Source organism: Drosophila erecta, unplaced genomic scaffold, assembly GCF_003286155.1.
Source record: "Drosophila erecta strain 14021-0224.00,06,07 unplaced genomic scaffold, DereRS2 tig00000000-arrow-pilon, whole genome shotgun sequence".
NCBI classification, from domain to species: domain Eukaryota; kingdom Metazoa; phylum Arthropoda; class Insecta; order Diptera; family Drosophilidae; genus Drosophila; species Drosophila erecta.
Window position 1 is genome coordinate 26,224,945 of NW_020825194.1, and position 22,354 is coordinate 26,247,298.

General features: G+C 44.7%; 4 protein-coding genes across 4 annotated transcripts; 1 reads left to right on the plus strand and 3 right to left on the minus strand.

The window, feature by feature from the left end:
* The first annotated feature begins 5,605 nt into the window (after positions 1-5,605).
* On the plus strand, positions 5,606-6,863 carry LOC6552719. Its single transcript, XM_001979012.3, has one exon. The coding sequence runs from the start codon at positions 5,718-5,720 to the stop codon at positions 6,624-6,626; it is 909 nt and encodes a 302-aa protein (XP_001979048.1). The 5' UTR covers positions 5,606-5,717; the 3' UTR covers positions 6,627-6,863.
* A 335-nt stretch (positions 6,864-7,198) lies between these two features.
* LOC6552718 lies at positions 7,199-10,467 on the minus strand. The gene is made up of 5 exons (XM_001979011.2): positions 9,868-10,467; positions 8,981-9,537; positions 7,916-8,168; positions 7,551-7,702; positions 7,199-7,486 (listed from the first exon to the last, which is right to left on the minus strand). Exons 1-5 carry the CDS (start codon positions 10,325-10,327, stop codon positions 7,199-7,201), a joined length of 1,710 nt encoding a protein of 569 aa, XP_001979047.1. The 5' UTR covers positions 10,328-10,467.
* A 1,770-nt stretch (positions 10,468-12,237) lies between these two features.
* On the minus strand, positions 12,238-14,152 carry LOC6552717. The gene is made up of 3 exons (XM_001979010.3): positions 13,801-14,152; positions 13,470-13,725; positions 12,238-12,991 (listed from the first exon to the last, which is right to left on the minus strand). The coding sequence occupies exons 1-3, from the start codon at positions 13,933-13,935 to the stop codon at positions 12,681-12,683; spliced, it is 702 nt and encodes a 233-aa protein (XP_001979046.1). The 5' UTR covers positions 13,936-14,152; the 3' UTR covers positions 12,238-12,680.
* A 3,495-nt stretch (positions 14,153-17,647) lies between these two features.
* On the minus strand, positions 17,648-19,261 carry LOC6552716. The gene is made up of 2 exons (XM_001979009.3): positions 18,651-19,261; positions 17,648-18,226 (listed from the first exon to the last, which is right to left on the minus strand). The coding sequence occupies exons 1-2, from the start codon at positions 19,116-19,118 to the stop codon at positions 17,870-17,872; spliced, it is 825 nt and encodes a 274-aa protein (XP_001979045.1). The 5' UTR covers positions 19,119-19,261; the 3' UTR covers positions 17,648-17,869.
* Positions 19,262-22,354: the final 3,093 nt, after the last annotated feature.

The window sequence follows — 22,354 nt, forward strand, 5'->3', positions numbered from 1 at the left end:
ATCTCGCCACTGGACACTCGTGTGTGCGATGGCAATTTAATTCTCAGGTGTCGCCAATTACAATGCGAAAGTGCGTAGTGGTCGAGCTCCCGACCCCAATGAGCCGTCTTTAATTGAAGCTATCAAATCGCAGCGACTGACTGCGGACAATTAAAGAGTCAGGTTTGATTGGAGCCGGAGCCCTAGTGCGGTGTGAACCGTGAAAGTTCCATCTAATCGCCAAAGGTATAATAAAATAAAGCGCCAGCCCAGACATCCAGACATAGCCTTCCCAAGCTGCAAATCGCAGATACAAGCGGCGGGCATACTGTACTCGTATATGTATCTCGATCTCACCCGACATGTTTACATGCACCAAACTGTGCAGTGAACTCTGGAGCGGAGCGGTGGTAAAGGTTGCTGGAAAACCTACCAACCATTCCTTGGCCAGCATTTTCACCGCCGCAGCTTCCGAGGCTTTCACTTTTTCGGCCGTTGTCACGTTCGCCTGCCTCTCAATTTATCATCATCCATGGCCACGATGGCCATGCAGGCCGTTGAACCGGAGTCGACAAGCGTTTTTGTGGCAAAAAGGTGCAAAGGTACAAAGGTACGCCTGGCAAGGGGTTAAGCCTGGTCATTTGTTGGGGGACCGCACGGGAAAATCAGAAAAAAGCGATTTCGGCCAAAGGGATGGCCGAGCCCAGCCCAAAACAGTATTCAAATTGTGATTTATTTGCGCAAATTCCTCAAGTGAGATTTGCATCCAGGATTAAGTATCCGCCCCGGGCGCCGTTTGTCTGAGGCCAGAAATTATAATAATGCGCACAATGAAATGAAATTTTGTTTTGGCCAACCGACTGTCATGGCCAAAGTCTTCGCCCGTGGCCCGGTTTTGTCGACGGCATTGGCAATGACAACGACACAGTCGGAGCATTAAATTCACCTAAAATGTGGCCAAACTAAACGAAGTTGCGAAATGCGCAAGTGCTTAATGTGATGTGGTTGCTTTTGGGGATGTCTGTAAAATCACTTGACTCGCACAGCACTTTCTTCACCGGCCACGTCGGAGTGGTTATTGTGGCCTGTTGAATGCCAGCTTGATTGATGAGCAGATTTCGACTTTTCCAGCTGCAATCGTCGATGCCTCGATGCCTCGATGCCTGGCCTTTTTGATTGGCATTTAACATCGCTGTGAACTCTGCTTCGCCGTTCATATGGGACTCCTTCGTCGGGCGTCGAATTTCACCGCAAATATGCACTGCCAAATTTCCGAGACACTGCTGAGTATTCTTTAGGTGCTGCCAAATTGAGTGCGTTGTACCGCGGGAGGCGAATTTATGAACTGGCCGCTCAAAAGGGACTTGTAAACTTAAAACCACACTGACCAGACCATCAGTTTTAACGGCTTTGTGAGAGGAAGTGAATTACGCGGAGGATATACTTTTAAACTGACAGACCAACACGGGAAACACAGGCCAACATGTAATTAGGCCTGCAGCAAAGCTTGTTACTTTTCAAATCTCTAAGAACACTGCTAAAATGGCGTCAAAATGTTATAACACCGTGATACACAGGAGATTCAATTACTCAAAGGATACATCAGAGCTCAAATATAGGCAAAAATGAGATTGATAGGTGACAAGCTATTTTTAGACCGACAATTTCGGGAGTGCACCAAAAGAAATTATTATTGTCATAAAAAATGTATGAATCTGATTTTAAGTTAGGGGTATTGCTCTTGGAAAGTTAAAGAGCAAGATATTTGATTGTCAAAAACAGTGCCTTACCCTTTTTCACATTAAAAACACGTAAAAAAAAGAAAACTATAAGCAATAAACACCTATGTTTAATAGATCCATGTTGGACACATTTTTTCCTGTGCCAGAAAGCGACGACAGGCCTACACGCTGGATTTTTGTGAATAATTTGGCTGGCAAACAAATGAAAGGCGGCTTTTCCAGGGGAGTTCCTTGTTGCCGGCCGCAGGGCGAATGAAATTGAAATTCGCCACAGAATATTTCTCCCGCCTACTAGCAGACGTGCCGGCGAATTATCAGACATAAAATTGAAGTGACTTCGAGTTCCGCCGGGGTGAGGGCAAGTGAAAATGGCCTTGTGTAGGGCCAAAACAAACAGACGAACAGACTTATAATTTGTGGAAAGAGCTTTGGACAAGCGAATAATAAATTCATCAAGACAGCAGGTCCGATCGGACCCGATAGTCACGGTCCGGCTTTCCACGCCGTGGTAACTGCGATGCAGTTCATCAGTTGTTGGGGGTCAGAGTGAAACGTAATTGGCCCGCGGCACTTAATTTGATTGAGGAGAGGAGGCCGGAGTTGCGACCTGCGAGCTGCCGCTGCCCAGGCATCGCAGCCTGTGCCCACAACTCCGGCTTGGTTAGTTTTCTTGGCGGGGGCGAACTTCGATGTCAACACAGAGTGAAAGTGAAAATCCAGCGGCGGAAAGCCGCAGCTTTTCTTTTATGCAATTGTTCGGTGGCGAAAAGGTTCCCAGCCAAATGGCTGCAGAATTGTGTATTCTGCCTTATTCAGTTTGGATCGAACGCAGAGACAAAGGCCAAATAAATCGCTCGGGACTGGGGGAAAAGCATCGTGACGATCTTGGCCAAGTTCGTTGCTGGAGTTATTCGTCTCTGCACACAGGGAAAAACACTTGTCAAGTCACAAATAACATACAAATTGGCAAGTCTTATTTAATTTGTAGAAAAATAAGCACATTCAAATATTTTACTTAACAAAAATATAAAATCTTTTAGAATTTAAAAATCCAATGAAAGATAGGAAATAATACTTCTTTAAGCTTATGATAATGATAATGATGAACCTTACATATGCAGAGAGCAGTATCAATAGAACATACTCCAAGTCAGTGAAACGAACTGAAGATTCTTATATCATGCAACTCGGAATGTTTTAAGTGGTGCACTGCTTTACTTTGCGCTTGATTTGAGAAATATTTTCTTTCGGTGTCAGCGCTGCAATTGGCTTCGATCACTAAGCGTTCGGTTGTTTGCTCGCTGTTAACACAAAACGCCAATTACCTCAAATTGTGGGCTGCTGGAGTTTTCGGCCCATTAGCAGTGGATAGTCCGTCGAAAGTCGGATTGCGTGTGAACCAAACGTGTATGTATTATCATAAATTATCGCCGACGGATTATGCAGCGGCAAGTGTTTTGCATTTTTGCATGCACATACGCAGTATGCAGTGTTTGTCCTCCGGCGAGTTATGTAGAACAAGCCGAAACTTATGCAGAGATATGCACTTTCCCGCTGGAAAATAAAAAGAAAAACACTTTTCAAGTCCCACTTGCTTCTCAGCGATGAAATTGCAAATCCCATCATTAGATGTTCGTCAGCGCAGCTTCTTTAATTAATATTTCATAAATGAGTAGCCCGAGCATAAATTATACATGAGCGCCGCGGAGGTGTTCCTCTGTTTGTTGTTTCAGTTGCTACACTTTGCGAAATTCGCAGGCAAGACTTTCAGCTTTCTCCCTCATCCTGAAAGTATGCATTAAGTTTGCTTTGTTGCCGGCAGAAAAGCTACTCTGTTTTCTTCGGACAAAGTTGGACTCGAAGCCTGCAGTTCGCTTGTGTTGCAAATTGTGCAATCGCCTATCCTTTTAATCTATCCAACTGGTTTAGAAAAACATTAAAAGTGTCGAGCAAAACGGATTAACATTATAACGCACAGTAGCACACAATTTTCCACGACCAGAGGTAATTATACCCGTTACTCGAAGACTAACAGGGTATACATGATTCGTTAAAAAGGATGTAACAGGTAGAAGCGTTTCCGACCCTATAAAGTATATATCTATATTTATTATCAGGACCGATTTGGTTATGTCCATTTTGCTAGAAATTTTTGATTAGGCATGTTAGACTTCACAGAGCCGTTTCCCACATGTTGCCCACAAACCGGCGAAAAATGTCACGCCCTCACTTTTGGAAAATGTTTTGAAATTTTTTATTTTATTGTTTGTTTTGTCAATTTCGCTACGCCAAAGATTTGTTTGCCACGCCCGCTCTAAAGTCCCCAAAACGCCAAAAACTCCCACACTTTTGAAAAATGTTTTTTTTCTATCGCTATACCAGAAACAATTTGTCTACGCCCACTCTAACGCCCATAAACCGCCAAAACTGACCCGATACCATTTAAGAAATGACCAATTTTTGGATTTCTTTCCTGTTTATATTTGTGTTTCCAATTTCTATGACATGCAAATGAAAAGTTAAAATTTCTCGTTCGCACTCCCACTCGCTGAGTAACGGGTATCTGATAGTCGGGGAACTCTTTAAACTGCTTGAACTGCTTTAAAATCCAATAAACCCTTATTTGAATTTGTTTCACGTGTTCCTGGCACATAATCCGTTTAAATGCGTACCAATTGATCTGGAAAATTTTGCCAAGTACGAACAATAATGTTTCGAAACAATTTGTATTTTATTACAATTTAATGCAGTTATGTTGCTTAAGTTAAAATTTGAGCCTTGAAGTATAAAATTACGGTATCAGAACTAATAGCTGGTAATTTAGGTTTTTAAATGAGCAACTAAGCAAATTCGATTCGGAACCAATATTTATCCTTTGCGGCACTCTAATTTCATGCTTTCTTCCAGCAATTTCGTTCATTACAACTCGAGTTGTACCAGAATAATTCGGTGCCGGCACTTTCCTTTATTTCGTTGCTGCTGGCGACACATCTGTCTGCGGTTCTATAATTTTCCACCCAATCCGCATTCATTTCGGTTTCGATGCGCCCGCCTAATAAATATGTATGCCCAAATCCTTGCGTGTGCAATCGAAAGCGCAAGACTGGAGAAGATCTGGGCTCTCGCCTCGGTTTCACAGCTAGTGCTGATGAAAGTGGGCGTCCGATCTGGTGTAAAGTATTATAAAGCCGGGCCACCGATATAAAGACTGGAATAATTGCCCAGATCTGCTAATTACGGCAATGAGCAATGAAATTGGCCCCTCCATCCAGCCTGCCGGTTGCACTAAATCTGCAGCGAAGCTTTGCTTTATAGCTTTATCTGCAGGCAGTTTCCAGCTGCCGCATGCACTCATCATGCATACTACGCTCTGAATAGCCAACAGCTATTGTTGCACTGGGAGAAAACAGCCGGAATTGATGAATATGTTATAAAAATTCATCACAAATAAGAGGCAATCCCCCGACTATCAGATACTAACTCGTTAAGCAGCTGACGAAAGCGAGTGCTTCACCAACGACATCTATCATCGATTATTTGTTTTCATATTATTGACTTAAAAAAAAATCTTAAAATTTTCAGAGTAATTCCCCTGATGTTAACAAAATAAAGTAAATTAGTTAAGTAATAACAAAATTACTATAAAAACCTTTCGTTGCTTATTGCAAATTCCAATAGAATATTTCGACGAATTTAAAGTTCTTTTCAATTGGAAGTAGGCTAATTTTCCAACACGATAATTTGGGCAGTATATGAACTGCCAGTATGCTAACTTATTCAAATGAATTTTATATTTTTTTTAGTGTACTGCTGATGGCTGCGAAAGAAAACCCGACTGCAACGCTCCCTGGCTAATTGTGGCAAGATAAAGTGTATAAATTTGGGGGACAAACTGGCGCACAAGATCAGTTGGCCAAGAGATTTCCCAGCAGCTGCAGAAAACGGCATTGAGATAACCACGAGAGTGAGATCACAAGGATTGGAGATACGCACAGAATGGAATCGCGTCTGGGTCTGCTCATCGCCCTGCTGCTGGCGGCCTTTCAGGCCTGGGCCATGGAAGCCCCGCCGCACTTTCATCAGAACTCCACTGAAAGCGGACTGCTGCGGACAGTGCGTCATATCTACGGACAGTGTTCAGATAGCGAGGACATTTTCTGGTGCTGCAAGGTGCAGGGAGTTCGTCTGCTGGGACGAGCTCTGAAGGTGCCGCAACTGGGGATCGTGGATGGCGTTAGCTTGGTGCGGCGGGAGTCGCTTGGCCAGGACACGCGGAGTGGGCGCTCCAGCCTGCTCGAGAGCCAGCTCAGCAACCGCGATCTGGAGCACATGTCGGGAAAGAGTCTGGACGCACTGCTGCTGGAGCGGTTTCTCAACTTTGTCCATAGTCACCAGCTGCAGGTGAACCTACCGCGGTTGCTGCGGTTTGGCGAGCGGAATGGCCAGGATTGGCTGCAGCATCTGATCGGCTACTTTCTGCCAGCCAGCGAGAGCGAGGGTCGCAAAAAGAAGGATGACAAAAAGTATCTGGGACCCTTCATTGCCGCCGTTCTGCTGAAGACCGCTATACTGAAGATGGCATACCACTCGATCGCCATTGTGGCGGGAAAGGCGCTGATTGTGGGCAAGATAGCGTTGATCATTAGTGCTATAATCGGGCTGAAAAAACTGGTGGGTCACGACGGCGGCGAGAAGACCACCTACGAGATCGTCAAGCATCCACAGGTGCAACAGAGCCACACCTACTCGTCCAGCCACCAGGGTGAGTACGACACGGGTGGCCATGACGGGGGATCCTACCACCGCAGCATCGACGATGAGATGATGATGCAGGACAAGGCTTACCAGGCCTGGATGCCCCACGTGGCCGCCTCCGCTTCGCCCGCCGCCAAGGGATCCCGATAAGGGAGCCGCGGAGTTCCTCTCGGGTCGGCAGCTCTACTACCAAAGATCTAATGATTCCAAAACGCCCCACTTAGACCAATCTATATGAATTTGTATTTACACTCGACAGCCCTCCAGATTAAGTTTAGTTATCGTAGTTATTATGTTATCACAGAGCGAGCATTAAAAGAAATGAAATGTAATCTCGCTGCTTTTTTATTGGTGAAGCCAAGATTTGTTTGGATTTCGTACTCGTAAGAATTTTTTGATATTTTGTAATACGTCCTTGATATAACTGGATATATTCTGAAATTTATATGGATTCTTGTGCACAGTCTACGATGCGCAAGTTTGTTTCAGAACGCTGGCACGAAAGTAAAATTTGTTTTTTATTTATTTTCATTTTATTATTTTTCTTGCCAATTCCCATCGATATGGCAAAAAAGTGTTGAAACTAAAATCTCGTTCGCAGTAGCTGAGTCACTGGTACCTGGAACTCTACCAGAACGTCCTCTCCTGCTTTTGAGTGTAAATTCTCACAGTTGCTGTATATGATAATTGTGTTCGATTGTTAGACACACAAAGAGTTTGAGCTAAATGAAGCCCGGAGTCGATTTTGTGGCCTCTGGACGCGGGTGATCTGGGTAAGTCGGCGCCTGGTGCAGGCGGCGCTTCAGTGGCTCCATCTGGTAGGCCTGGTAGTACTCCATATGGCTGTCCGGCGGTGGTTCCTCCACCTGCTCCAGCTGCGAGTATGTGTCGTGGGTGGGCATGCTGCGGTGCCAGCCGCTCTCGTGGCTGGAGTGGACCACCACGTGCTCCGTGCCACCTCCGCCTCCTCCACTACCACTGTGTCCAGTCGAACCCTTTTTTAGACTGCCCTGCGGAGAGAAGCGTAGCGCCAACAATTTGGACAGAACTGTTCTGGGGACGGATTCTACTCACCAGCAGCGAAATGACCAAGGCGATCTTGGCCATAATGAAGGCCGAGCCGGCGATGAGGATGACCTTGCCTAGGAACATTTGGGCCAGAGTGGCCATCATGATCATGCCGCCCATCATCGCCATGTTCTTGTCTTTGTCCTTCTTTTTGCGACCTGTTTTTTTGGAGCATTTTTTATTTTTCTTTTTATACTTGTCTTTCTTCTTTTTTTTCTTCGATTTTTTCTTTTTCTTAGGCTTTTTCTTCTTAGACTTTTTCTTTTTCTTAGATTTATCTTTATCTTTATCGTAGGATGTTGCATGCACTTGAAAACTACCAAATCCTCCCATTAACTTATCGACTTTATCATCTACGCTCGCATAAGTACCTTGATCGAGGCCCAGCTCGCTGCCAAAGTCATCGATGGCATTGGAAATGGTCAACTGCCGTGGCAGCTGAAGACGTAGGACTCTTCCCTGGACCAGCTCCAATAGTTTCCCGGGCAAACCAATATCCATTCGCCCCGTCTCCGGCCTGCTGAACCCAGCCTGTGGTTCGATGCTTAGGTAGTCGGTGATCTGCCAGGTGCTGTTATCCCTGGTGGCACCATCCAGCAATCGCTCGCTCTCGGTTTCTAGACACTGCCAGGCATCCAAGCCACCCATGCAGTGGGCTATGATTCTGCCTAGGCTTCTGGGACTCCATGAGGAAGTAGACGTTTCATTTCCTTTGTGACTCAAAGACAGAACTGAACTGCCAAGCAAAACACACTGTAGTAAGCAGACGCGCCACATATTTATATACTGCAATGAAACCTCTTTGAGCGCTTCTTGGACCACAAATAACCCAGACAATTGCTCCGCTGTGATACTTATACTACCTCCATCATTTTTGGGGGTAGCAATTAACGGGCTTGTCAAAGCACGAAAATGCTCTCTTGATAGGAATCAAATAGAAATGTTTTCGGAAGTTTGCTCGCTGAACCCTGAACGAAAACTGAAACCGAAATTTTGGTTAAGTTGCCTTTCGTTTTTGGAAAGCCCTCATTACATTTTTGTAATTACAGTTGAGACGCACTAGGAAAAATATGTATAACTGAATGATCATTTAAATATTGTAAATCATGTCCTCTGGCTTCTAAATATTATGACAAGTAATCATAACTTTTAGTGGGTAACGAAGGCTTTAAAAATGGAATGGAAACTTATACAAGCACTTTATTACTTTGACATGTTTATTAATTTATAAATATTGTGTTTTTATTTAATATTCCTCATTAAATATAGTATTAAATTAAGGTAGTTCATCCGTGGGGAAAGTTAGTTAAGGATGATACTATTTTATGTACACAGAAAGAGGGATTTTAAATACCCTACGCAACGCACTTTGATTTTCAAGTACAAAAAAGTTTCATTTCTTCAAGTGTAAGCCACTTGCCCTACAGCGATCTTACGTCCACCGCCTGCCATCCCTCCATTCGGTGGGGATCCTGGAAGTTACTCAACAGGAGTTCGCCTTCCTGCTGCACAGTGGCTGCCAGTAGTTTGTTACTCGGTCTGCGTTGGTTTTCAAAGTCATAGAAGCGGTCTTGAGTGGTTGGCTTGGGGTTGGTTTCCGCCATTCGAGGTTGCTCGAATCTTAATTTTCGATCAGTGCGACGATATGGGGATGCCTCGTGCACATCGTACTGGTGGTTGAACTCTTCTTGGACTTGGCCAAACACGGTAGTCTTTCCGGGAAATGGGCCGATTGGACGGTGGCCATTAAAACCACCGAAACCGAAGTTCGCACCGCTAAAGCTGGCACCTCCGAAGCCACCTAATCCTCCCAGTCCACCCACGATTCCACCCAGTCCCAAGAAGCTGCTCACATATATGGCCAGCTTTACCAGGAATAATGACTTCTTGAGCAGCAGACATATGCCGGCAAATATCAAGGGTACTAGAGCCACCAGATTGAATTTTAGGCCCAGAAGAAAGGGCAGTAAGTACTGCTTGGCCAAGACGCGACCTGAAAATATAATAATACAAATACATTATTATTATTTATTACTTTCTTCTTAACCGAACACAACAAAAATGATAGGGCTTAACTGAATGTTCTGAACATTTAATGAAATACATTCAACTTCAGTCAAATGTTCAAATTTGGTTATAATTTATATTTATTTATATAAGTTTTGCTATTAAGCAGCCAAAAGTTTAGTTTTACAAACTACGCCTACAGTGTACAAATCAAATAGTTCATGAAATAGTTCAATATCTATTTCGCCTAAATCTGGTATGTATTATTAATTTTATCTGCCACGTTTTTAAAAGGTCTGATTCAGAGAAATCTTACCGGTTGAGGGATCCTCAAATCCAAATTGGCGCTCTCCCTGCGCCGCCCCATCGAGGACAAACTCGGCCACACTGTTCGCATCCGCTGTGGGACCAATTTTGAACATAAGTCCAGGATAAAGGCCATCCATGTGCCACTCCATACTGCGCTGACCCATCACTGCGCCAGCATTCTCCAGGATACCGCGGAAGTCCACTGGATCCGTGTCGAGCACATTTGACAGAGATCTGACTGCCGCTGTTTCACTTTTCACAGTCACAAAATCGTCCACGAACTTAACGTTATCGGTCTCATCCAATCTGTGGATGAAGTTCAGTGCGGATCTACCCAGACATTCACTGATCTTGGGTTTCTGGGAACCACGAACACACTGCTTGAACTCCGAACTCATGGCGGAAAAGTCACTGCAAATTACTTGGTGGAAACTGACCAGGAGCAAAACGATATCCAGTGGCGACATAATGGTCGGGTGTTTTGATCTCAACTGAGCCCGCTGGCCAACTGACCCCTGGGTTTTATATCCGCCACATCTAGTTATACAATAATCACCTGCTCTTAGTCCAAATCTGCTTCCATTCAGTTAACGCGCTGCTTTTTGCACATGGCCCAATAACGGAAATTGTTGTACATCAACGCCAACCATTGGCTCTTTGTCTTGGGCCGCTTCTTATTTAAGCCGGCATGGTCATGGTCAGTGCACACGACCCAAAGCTGCGTCGACTTGTGGCCAATTTTTCGCACATCTCGGCCATTATGCAAGCGGTTATTGTATTTCCACAGGAATTATGAAACTCTCGGAGGCGCCACCACTCGGACTACGCGGAATATCTACAATTACCATTGCTAATGCCAGTCCATTAAGCAAACGGAGACGCTTAGAGAATTACCAGAAATGTTCCATCGTTTACCGAGAAAAACTTGAAAATTGCCGCAGTCAATTAAGAAAACAAACAGGCGGAAAAGGGGGAATCCGATTTACGGCTTGTGTGTTGGGAAAACCCGAATATGAAAAGCAAACAATTTCTTTTATATATCATTGGACTGTAAAATATTTCAATGGATACATATGTACGTATTTTATCTGTCGTTTTAATAATATTAATAACGTTCTCTTGATTCAGTTGTATAACCATATTCCTTGTTTATTTTGAAAGCCTTCAATTACTGTTTGTCAAATATGGAAAAAATGTCAATAAAAAACATTATTACGTTGAGTACAAAGATGATACATAAACCGATTTCGCAATGAAACTAAACGGTATAGAATAAACGTCTACCTGAGATCGACAGTTAAGTCCTAGCCAACTTTTAGGCGAGGCCAATAAGAGTTAAGACTTTGGCTTAGTGATGCCAGCACGTTAACAGACTTGACTGCAATGGCAGCAAAACAGGTGAGCATTTTCGCGGTCTATGCTGTGGGAGAGATATGGAAATCCCCCTAAGAAAGTGTCTGACAACTTAACACCCCAAGGCCTTTGGTGAATTCAAGAACACCCCAATTGCTCTGGCAAAGCTGATTAGACAGGTGAGATAAAGTTTTGATAAATTTAGACTCCGCCCAAGTTGTGCGAGCCACCTAGGTAAATTTCAAGGATTTTTGGCCTTGGCATTGCGGTTTAGTCTCTGCGGTTGTCGCCGACAACTTTGGTAATTTTATAAAAGTTTGTTTTCTTTCATTGCAAGGTGGCGGGCAATGGCCGACGGCTAATAAATTTCCAATTGCCAAGCGCAGGGACAAAAAAGAAATTGTATTAATAAACACTTTCACCGCCAATACTTGAAATTCACAGCTGCCTGCAGTTGTGTACAAATAGTTGGCAAAAAAAGAAGAAAAAATAAAAAAGACATACGACGCGCCGGGCAGGCCTTTTGGCCATTTTGAGCTTTGGGCTTTGTCGGCTTTGGCCATTTATATGCCGAATGGCGATGCCGGGTAACGGCCATAAATTGCAGCTGCGGGGCGTGCTCCCAGTTGGAACTGGAATCCACGCTCCCATCCACACACCCAATTTGTTTGGGGCGTACGTGTTGCACTGCGAATGCGAAGAAAAACAAAAAAGCAGGTCGCAACTTTCATTAGATTTTCCCGAGATGCCGAGATGTGAGCCAGTTTCTGGAGCGACATTGGATATACTCGTACTCGCATGTGTTTATCTATGACTGACCGAGACCGAGGAAGAGGCTTCTGCAGCGCTTTACGCCTGGCTGAGTGGCTGACTGGCTGCCAAGTGAAATCCGGCGATCTTGCTCCGTGATTTTGTGTGTCGCCCATGCAATTGATATCGCTGGCCCAGTTCGCCTTAGCCGGTGAAAGAGTGAAAGCACTTCGCTGCGTATGAGTGATATGCGATTGAAACAGCTATGCACATGTTCGAGATAAATGCGGCATTTCTTTTATTGATTTGTGTGGAGGGGCTTGGCCAGGGGGGCGTATTCTGCGCCTAGCGGCAGTTTAGAGTTAGGCAGTTCAGTTTAATAGTTAAGTCAAGAGTTCAGTTGAGTTGAGTTAAGCGTAGAGTTTTAAACAATAAAGCTCTGAGTATTAATACGAGAGTGGCAGTCATTTTTAAGATTAGATTAAACGACGCCAGGTGTTCCCCTCCGGCGGCAGCCCCCAGCTGCTGATTCCTTAGACCTATTTGTTTGGGTTCGGGATTTAGCTTTCCTTCTATTTCTCTTGATGGCGCCTTAAGTGTGTAAGCCTGGCATGAACTATGCTATACAAATAAATTAAATAAATAGATAAATTAGACGGCCCTCCGAGTATTGCACTGATTACGGTTGCCTCAGCATTCTGAATATTTGGCATCAGCTTATTGCTTATACGCCGCGTAGGCCAGCTGCTGGGCCTGGGAGTCGTCAGCTGGCAGGGAGCGGCCGTAGCTGTGCTCGTGCTCGTAGTGCGGGTGCGCCACCACCTCGTAGTTCTCCTTCTTGGACTCGAGCAGCTTCTTCAGGCCGATGATGCCGGAGAGCAGCAGGGCGATCTTGCCGATGACCAGGGCCTTGAAGGAGATCAGGGCCAGGAAGCCGATGGCCAGGGGCAGCAGGGCGGCCATCTTCAGCTTGAAGAGCATGAGCAGGGGCATCAGGTACTTCTTCTTCTCCTTCTTCTTGCCGCGAGCTGAAGAGGGGAACGATTGGGTGGTAGTTAGATATTTGATTTGATTTGCATTACTTTCGCTGGAGCGGAGCTGACCGCTCATTAGCAACTGGAGCACAGATAATTAGCCAGCGAACAGGATCGACCGCTTTCTATGTGGCTGCGCTTAGAAATTGGAAATCGGAAATTGGAAATTGCAGCCGCTGCGCACAAAAAGAAAGTAAGCCTTGCTAACTGCCTGGCTAAAGTGCAATTAATAGCCAGCTATCTGGATAACCAGCTGCCAATGCACCGCTATGTGGCCATGTGGCCATGTGGCCATGTGGCTGCATCACAGGATGACCTCGATATGGCGGCGACTTAACAGTGAAAACAGGATTTGTGCCAGAACCATCTGCCCGAACTGGTCGCTTGCATTAGTAACCCAAATAGGCAATGTCTTGGCCGGACCAGAACTGTAATTTATGTGGGATTTTATGGGCACTGGCTAGATACTCACATTCCTCGAGGGCGCGCTGCATATCCTGGATGGAGTCTTTGGGCACCTTGAACTGCAGCGTGTGGGTGCCGAAGAAGCGGGCAACGCGCTCCACCAGCAGAGAGTCCACCTCGGCCTCCCGGGCCTCGACCTCTTCGGGCAGTTGCATCTCGTTGAGCGACCGACCTACCGGGATCTCATCGGTCTTGACCAGGGCAATGCCCTCGGTGAGCCGCACATCCCCGTTCTCGGCATCGAAGTAGTGCAGGGCGCGCTCCTTTGGGGCGAATTAGGGTCAGGAATTAGGATCAGGATGGGTTTCTCTTGGGCTACTGGCCATTGAATGCTTTACCTTCATGCACAAGACCATGGACCGCTCGCCACAGTCCTTGACCATCTTCAAGGCGCTGGTCAGCAGGCTGTCCGCTTCCGAGGTAGCCGCCGCCGTGGAGGCAATCAGCGCAAAAAGGCACACGAACTTGAACATGGCTCCGGATGGGTATTTCCTTGCTCGTATTTATTCTCTGAATGATTCGCACAAACACTGGACACTGCCTCGCTGATTTGATATCCTGCCACTTCCTGGCGATTCGGGGATGTGTGTATGTTCACTTGATTGAGTGCACTGCGCTCGATTGGCGTGTTCGATCTGTCGGTCAGAAGGCAACCGGTAAACTGTGGCTAGAAGACGCACGCGGATCGAGTTTTATTCCCGGCCAGCAGAGCGGCGGCAGCGCTGGCCAGCAGCGCCGACAACGACAACGACAACGACAACGACAACGACAACGTTGACGCTTTAGCGCTCTGCAAGTGCTCCGAGCCCCAACTGCCCCAACTGCCCCCTTTGGCCCCACGCACACAGTAGCCGAGCTTAGAATTTAAATAAACAACCCGACCACGAAGGCTGGCAACCTGGCCAGGTTGCAGCCGAAGCGCGCTCGGAGTCGCACAGTCTTGGTGGCCATCCAAGGCGCGGCAGCGACACCTGGACAGGTGAGCCGCAGTGGACGCAGTGGCCGCGGTCGCCGTTCACGCTGGCAGAGCTCGTCGGATTGGCAGTTGTTGTTTGTCAACGCAATCCGGCGGCAGTTAGCTGTTTGCCTGCCACAAGGAGAGGGCCAATTGTCCAGGGGACCAATAGGCAGATCGGCCAGCTCTAAAATATTGATTTTTCTAGCATTACGTGTCGATTTAAGGGAAAGCGTTGTGAGTTTTGAAATTTGAGAACCTTAATCCTTTATGGTTTAAGGCTTATGACAATACTTTATGTACACATTACCTGTATTAGCTCAGTAAGGCTTACAATAGTTTATAGTTTTTAAAGCAATGTGTCAAAGGCTGAAGATAACTGACGTATTAAATTCAATTTGATTAAAGTATGTGTGGTACTGACATCAGCTTAGCTCAAGGACATAAGTAGACAGAGTTTTCCAACACATAGATACATTGATTTTGTGTTTTTACAGAAAATGCTTTGGCACACCTTTAAAGTCATGTAAGATAAACGCCGAAGAGGACGGAAGGCTCTGAAAGGCGCTGTTATAGCAACTTGCCTTTGTTGTCACTTTTTGCAATTCCCTTGCATATTTATTAGGTTAAAGGACTGTTTTAAGTTCTGAACTATTTGATTACACTGCAGACCTGGCTGGAATTAAACGAGCTGTAAAGTGGTAACCGTATTTGAGGCCCCTTTGAGGCGCCACCTGATGATGGCACACTTTCAGCAGTGTGTAAATCTTGAGTGCAGCAGAAAGTGCCGGCAGCAGCGGTTTCATTTCAAATTGCAGTTGCCCACACACAGACTGCACACACACACCTAGGCAATCTGGCGGGGGTGGGCGGTGGGCGGTGGGTGGTTAATCAAGAGCGCCATTTAAGATGGCCGGCGATGGTCGAAAGCAACCGCAACTCGAATTGGAGTAAAATAGAAAATTAACTAGTTTGCTGGCGCTGCGGCGGCACGGTGGAGGAAATTTCACTTTAATTTATTTATGTGTTTGTTTGTGCCTCGAGCGGGCATCTCGCATAATGTATCTGCAGTTTTGTATGCCAATCCGATCGCCGTCGACGGATGCACAGTGACTGTCGCACGAGAGTTTCATTGGCATTATGTCGCTTTAATTTGCAGCACTCAAAAATTGCCACACGTCTGCCTCCCGTCCCATCGTCCATCGCTCATCGTTAGCCGGTAATTTACGCATTAGACGAGCAAGTGCCACGAAAGAAAGCTACGCCACAGATTTGCATGCTGCCGAAAACAACTTCACAGATACAAAACACACAGCGCACATCTAGATGCAAAGCCACTCGACATTTCGCAGACGATTATCCAAAGCGGCAACATAAGCCCAAAATCCGTTGATGGAATATGTAAATTCCGTGCACGTGAACATAGATGGATGTGGATGTAGATTTGGATATGCCTGCCACTGCCTCGTTGTTATGTGTCTCATCTTAATGCCCTTTCTGCAACGGCCCTTTTCAAATTTACACCGGCTTTCCGAGGGTCAACATAATATTTTTTGAATTTAAATACGCTTCATTGAAATCTCTTTTCAAGGCAAATCTATGAGAAAAGGTTTTTTTATTTTATAAGCTTCGGCATGAGAGCAACTTTATTTTGTACATTAATACACAGAAAACAATTGATACGTACACCAAGCTAATTGGGCAAAGTAAGAATTCTAATTCAATCAATATTTTTAATATATTTGAAAATTACCAAAATATAAAACGCAATATATTAATATGTTACCTTTGTAAGTGCCAGTTAGAGTATTATACAGTCAGTATGAATATATACTCAACAAATATATTAGCATTGTGCGTGCTCTACGAAAGTGAAAAAGTAATTCAATTGCTATAATTTTATACAACTGCAACTGCGGCTCTTTAAGCATTGCGTGATGCAACATGAAACCATATAAAATTTAAGGTTTTATTTGTATTATTATCATTGAGGAAAAATAATTTGTTTAACACTTTTAAAAGGGATTAGTAATTTTATTTTATTTTATGGCAGACAGCTAGTTAGCCAGGGTTTAAGCGCCGTTTATTTCCCATAAGTCCGGTCATTTCAATTGAGTATGCTCAATTAATTTGCAAGCCATCTTCTGATGGCCGCTTCGCCCACAGTTGGCCATTTCGCCGGCTGACCCAAATAGGCATGCGAAATATTCGCTCTAGAGATAAAGGCGCCTCAAAGCATCGCACATTCAAGGCAAACAATCCCCAATTTCGGCCCCACCCGCTGAGCAGCCCCAACCCTTTTCAGAGGCATCTTCAAAATTGACACCTTTTCAAAGTTTCACTTTCATTCCGCTTGGCTGGAATGGAATTCCGGGTTAAGGCAGCTCAGCTCCGGCTTCAGTTTGCAGCCCGGCGCTGTTTACATTCCTCTGCCGTGGTTCGCTTGGGTAATTTTCAATTAATGAAAGTCCGCCCATGACGTCAGTGACGCCAGCAGAGGGCACCCACAACTAACAAACTGCATGTCGTTGGCCAGGTTCAATGTTCTACACTGAGCAGCAGCTCATTAATATTTCGTGTAGTGGCCCAAAAGTGAAATTGTCGCATACCTAAGAAGGCAGCCTTAACAATGGCCGGAGAGGGAAAACATCAGGGCCAAGAAGTCTAGTGCCGAGCAATATTTTATCTATGAATATTGCATTCAGCGAATACAGGTCAACAGAAAACTGCACGTGCAGTTGAAGTCAATTTCTGCATTGCGGAATTTACAGGGAAATTATTTGAAGGTATAAATGGAAACTTTACGCATTCAAAGCTTTGAATAACTTCTCTACAGAAAAGCAAGCAAACCATATTTGTCGTATAATAGAGAAGCGAAGAATAGTGTATAAAAAAGAATCTAATATGAAGTATTTCAAATAACCATATTTGTATCTTTTTAATTTGGTCTCCAGTAATCTAAATAGCATTGAAGCAATTGTTTTTTAAAACCTTAGTAAAATTCTTTTTAGCGTACTCTTGCATATAAAACCCATTAAAAAATCAGTATAATTTTCACCGCAGCTGTTGATAACTAATATATATATATACATCTGAAATTGAGTTTGGTAGAAAGCGAAGCAACTTCGTCTGCCATTTTTGGCACGCACGTAAGCCCGTTTCAATGAAACTTTAATTGTCATCATAAATTCATGTTCGGGGAGCGGCCAAGACACCATAAACAACTTATCTTTATGCGAATTGCGGGTAGCAGAATTTACTATATTTAATTAGGGCTTACTTAAACCTAACACACACATTTAGTTCGTTAAATTAAGGATCGATTAGGCGAATTAAACTAGACATTAGTCAGACAGTTCGTGCGGCGCTCGATTCTTTGGTTCACTCTCCACGATAATCTCCCGAGAATCTCCCATCTCGAGCTACTCCTCTTCCCAAATGCAAATGCTAGCTCACAGGCTCTTGGCGCTGCCCGTCGACTCCTTGGCCGCCGGCTTCCAGCCGCTGTAGGCGGTGTCCAGCTCCCGACCCCAGCCGGAATGGCCGCCCGAGGAGACGACCACCTCGTGGGAGGACTCCTTTCCGCCGCCGCCTCCACTCAGCAGCTTCTTGATGCCGATGATCGAGGCCAGGACCAGGGCCAGCTTGGACACAATCAACGCCTTTCCCGCCAACATGGCCAAGGCTCCGTAGGCCAGGGGCACTATGGTGCCGCCCAGCAGAAGGGGGATCATGATCATGGCGCCGTTGCCCTTCTTGTCCTTTTTCTTGCGACCCTCCACCGAGTTTGCCTCATTTTCGAATTTCACCTGAGGTAAAATGTAAAAGAAATAGTGAGATTAGGACTTTTACAAAAAGACTTAAAATAAGAATGGTAAAAGTTTATTGATCTGACATATTTTGAAGACAATTACAATTTCTCTAATTTGCTCATTACCAAATTTTAATAATAATATTTAATATTGTGACTAAATAAATAAATCTCAAACAAAAATTTAGAAAGAAGAGTAATGAAGGGGACGAAACACTTAAAACACTTGTTTTTGAGTAAGTTAAGTATTTTAGTTAGTTCAACATTTAAAAAGTACCCTTTTCATAATCAAAAATATAAGAATCAATATCTTTAGCATTCTTCAAAACATCTGCCCGAAGTTGTTTTTAAATTTAGCATTTAAACTTTTAACTTTTGAACTTATTATCAACAGTATTGCCTGTGCCGCAAACTGCACTCACCTGCAGCGTGTGATCCTGTAGGAAGTTGCCCACCCGCTTAAGGATCAGGTTGTTTAGGACCTGCTCCTTGGCGTCCGCGCCTCTGGGCAAGACGGCTTCAATGTCTTTTTCGCTGACGGGAGCTCGTTTGGGCTCCTCACTTTCGCCACCAGAACTGACGAACTGAATGCCCTCCATGAGCGAGAGAGACTTGGCCGATCGGAAGGCTTTCTCCAAGCCGGTCAGCAGTTTGACCTTCAGGCAAACGGACATGTTGTCGCCCGAGCACTGCTGGTAGATGCGATAGACCAGCGACATGTCCTTCCAGAAGCCCGTAGAACCCATTCCGGGGTTACTGCTCTGGATTTGGGGCCGAGGGGCGGAGTTCAGACTGTTCGGGTTCTGGTGTTGGTAGGTGGCACTGCGTGCGCTGGAGAGCCAACAGAAGACGATCATCAGAGCAGCCACATGCCACACGTACTTGATCATGACTGCGCTGAGTATTGCTGTTGCACGCTGGACAAGATAAGGATCCTTGGGCGATCCTTGAGATGAGGCATAAACTGGGGACAGGACGCCGGGCGCTGCTCTTTAGGTGATCAACTGAGTGCTGGCCGGTGGATCTTATGCATTTTATACCTGTGGCGGATAAATCGCATGTCGGCCGGCTGCCTGAAATTGAAAAACACAAAAGCACATGCTTTGTCTTAGTCTAAATATCACGGCAATTAGCCAGATGCTGTTGGCCAGCGGGGCTGCGCTTTCGTGATTTCACTGCGAAAGCCGCCGAAATGCAGTTTCGTTTGCAATTACATATATACCCACGTTTTAGCCCGTTCTAAGCTATTGAGCTCGTGCGTGACTGCCGTTGCCATTGCCGTTGCCATTCTTTTCTGTCTCTGCCTCAACTTACTAGACCGTTAACATTTTCGGTTTTTTATAAATCCTAGGGGCAGATTCACTGTCGTCACCCAATTTTCGCTAAAACTTTTCTTTTTTCTTATACATTTTGACAAAAAAAAATTCCCATTGCTTACTTTTAGGTGCTGCGGATAAAAGTGCTTCTCCTTAAACGAAAGAGTCAAGACACGAACTTGATCGCACTCAACGAAAGCCTACAAAAACTTAAAATCTTATAAAAACTTGGCTTGGAGAAATGGCCGACAGGTGGCTTTTGTAATAAATGAAATGTTTAAAAATTAGCAAGAAGGTGTCAGCCCGACATGGAAGAATAACCACAAACAACGAAAGTTGAGATAAAGTTAAGATTTTATATTCATTTAGTGTGGTGAAATGACCGACAGGTGGCTTTTGAAATAATTGAAATGTTTAAAAATTAGCAAGGAGGTGTGAGCCAGACATGGTAAAATAATAGTTGGTAGCATATTAGTTACATGCTTAATGTTGTAAAAAGGTGATAAGGGGGTAGGGGATGTTAAAGTGACGTCATTGTTGCATTGGTCTCTCTCGATTTTTTCAAATAGATTGCGCATTCAATAACAAATAAAATGAATAACCGATTTGTATATTAATGTTTTTGTTTTGTTAGAAAACAAATCATATTTACCAGTTATACTCTTTCTTTTTACGTTTATTTTAGCGAAGCTAAAAATGTTTTGCATGGCCAATAATGTCAGTGACAACTTGAACTGCCTGGCATTTTACAAATAAATGAAGTAGAGTAGTAAGATCCTAAATACATCAAAATAATTTGCAGTTATTTGTTTTGACCACAATTTTGCTGAAGTGTCCTAAATGTTTCCCCCAACCTTAGGCATCCCGGCGTGCAACGCGAGTCAACTACTTGCCGCTCGAGAGCTTAGTTATTATGAATGCAAATTGAACTGCTAATCAAAGTCCTCACGCAATGTACAACATAACCGCTGAGGCGATGGCGATGCAACGGCCGTTCGACAACTACGATCGATTGTTGTTAACTGGATACGGTAATTTAAATTGACCACAAACTACTTTGGTAGAAGCGGCAGCAAATCAGGCGTGCGGAAAGCTCTCGAGTGAACGAAACTGTTTCGCAGTTTTGCGGGGCTCGTGGTCAATTAACTTTCAATTAATCAAAAGCAATAAAAGCTCGCAAGTGCGCTCAGTTCATTTAATGCCCGGCGAGCAAATCTCCGCCAACAATTGGTGTAATCATAAATTCAGATGCGTGGACTGTCTGCCGACAGTTGAGTATCGAGTGTGGGAAAAACGCGCTGAAGCGGAAAATAATGGCAGTAGTAATACCAAGCGCCTAATCATATTATTAGTCAGGCAAGCACTTTGGTTCCTCGCTTTGTATATTTTCTTTTTTTCGCCGATCTTTGCTAGCTTTCTGGTTTCTGGCTTCGCTTTGCTGGAAAGCGCAGTGCTGCAAGGCCGACAATCAACTTTGGCTTCGGGACCGCCCATGGCTGTTGTGTACGTTCTGGTGACCTGCTTTCGGAGCCTAAACTCGTTTTCATTTCGCTGAGCATTCTGCACACATTTTGCGCTGCGACGACGCCCTTGCAGGCATCGCCATCACCTCCAGCCCATCCGATCTCATCCACTTGGCTTTAACCCCTACTGCGCCCGTAGTTGACAGTGAAATTGCTTTCAAATTGGGCACTCTGCACGCTTCTACTCCCCTCCCACCATTTTCTCTCCTTATGAATTATTGCAAATTTTGTGGTTTTTATCTGGTTTTCAGAATGTGAAATTGCAGCCGATGAGATGCAGCTGATGCTGCACCAGTTTGGCCGCAGCTGAGGCGGTATTTCTCTAGCGGCACAACCGTTGCTCGCTCCAAATCACTGAATCGGGCTTTCATTTTGGTAGTCGATTTGCATATACTACCATGTTCAGCGGCACTAAATGAAATCTATCAGAACCAAAAATAGGCTGTTCAAGAGTAAAGTGCTTGTGGATCTTTTGGGACATAACGGCTAGATACAGTGGAAAATACAGTGGAAAGCTCTTGAATATTTCCCTCAAATTAATAATTATATATGTAACTAATATTCAAATTAAAACGAAATCATCCCAGCACTAAAAAGCAGGAATAATCTAGGAAAATATGTGTTTTCAAACCCCGACTGGCATTTGGTGGCATCAGGCGGTCTTTGAGATGAATTCAGACCAACATTTTTGTAATTTCTGTTTTCTGTTCATTAAGCGAGCCCTTCGTTCGCCACAACAAGTAGAAGAAAAAGACTGACAGTGGTCAGTCAATGTTTGCTCAAGCCTGGCAGCTGCTCAAATGAGTTGTTAACATTAATGCGCATTAACCTGTCTTTTGTTTTCGCGGCCATTCGCTGGGCAGCGGAGGAAAGAGCCACATTTGGAGCGGCTTGAAAAACGCTTTTGGTCTTGGCCATGTGCCTCGATTTTCAAGACTTTTCATTGCAATCGCGGTTGTGTTCGGGGTCTTGACGGCTGCTGTTTCGGTTTCCTAACTGTTTACTTTCACTGTCGGTGGCCGATGTTCAACTGGCTTTTCTGTTTCTGTTTCTGTTTCAGTTTCTTTTCATTTTTCTGGGGCCGTCCGAAACCAGCGGGGTGTATTGGGTTTTGGTTAACCTGTCTTGGCCAGACTCGGACGCGAGTCATAATTATTTACACCTATTAACGGGCAGATCTTTAAAATTCGCTGGGGCAACTGGGTCGCAAATCAATTTCACTTGAAATGAAAGCATTTCGGCCCAAGATGGACTTGTCAACGGCCAGTTTTCGTCTTTGGAATTATG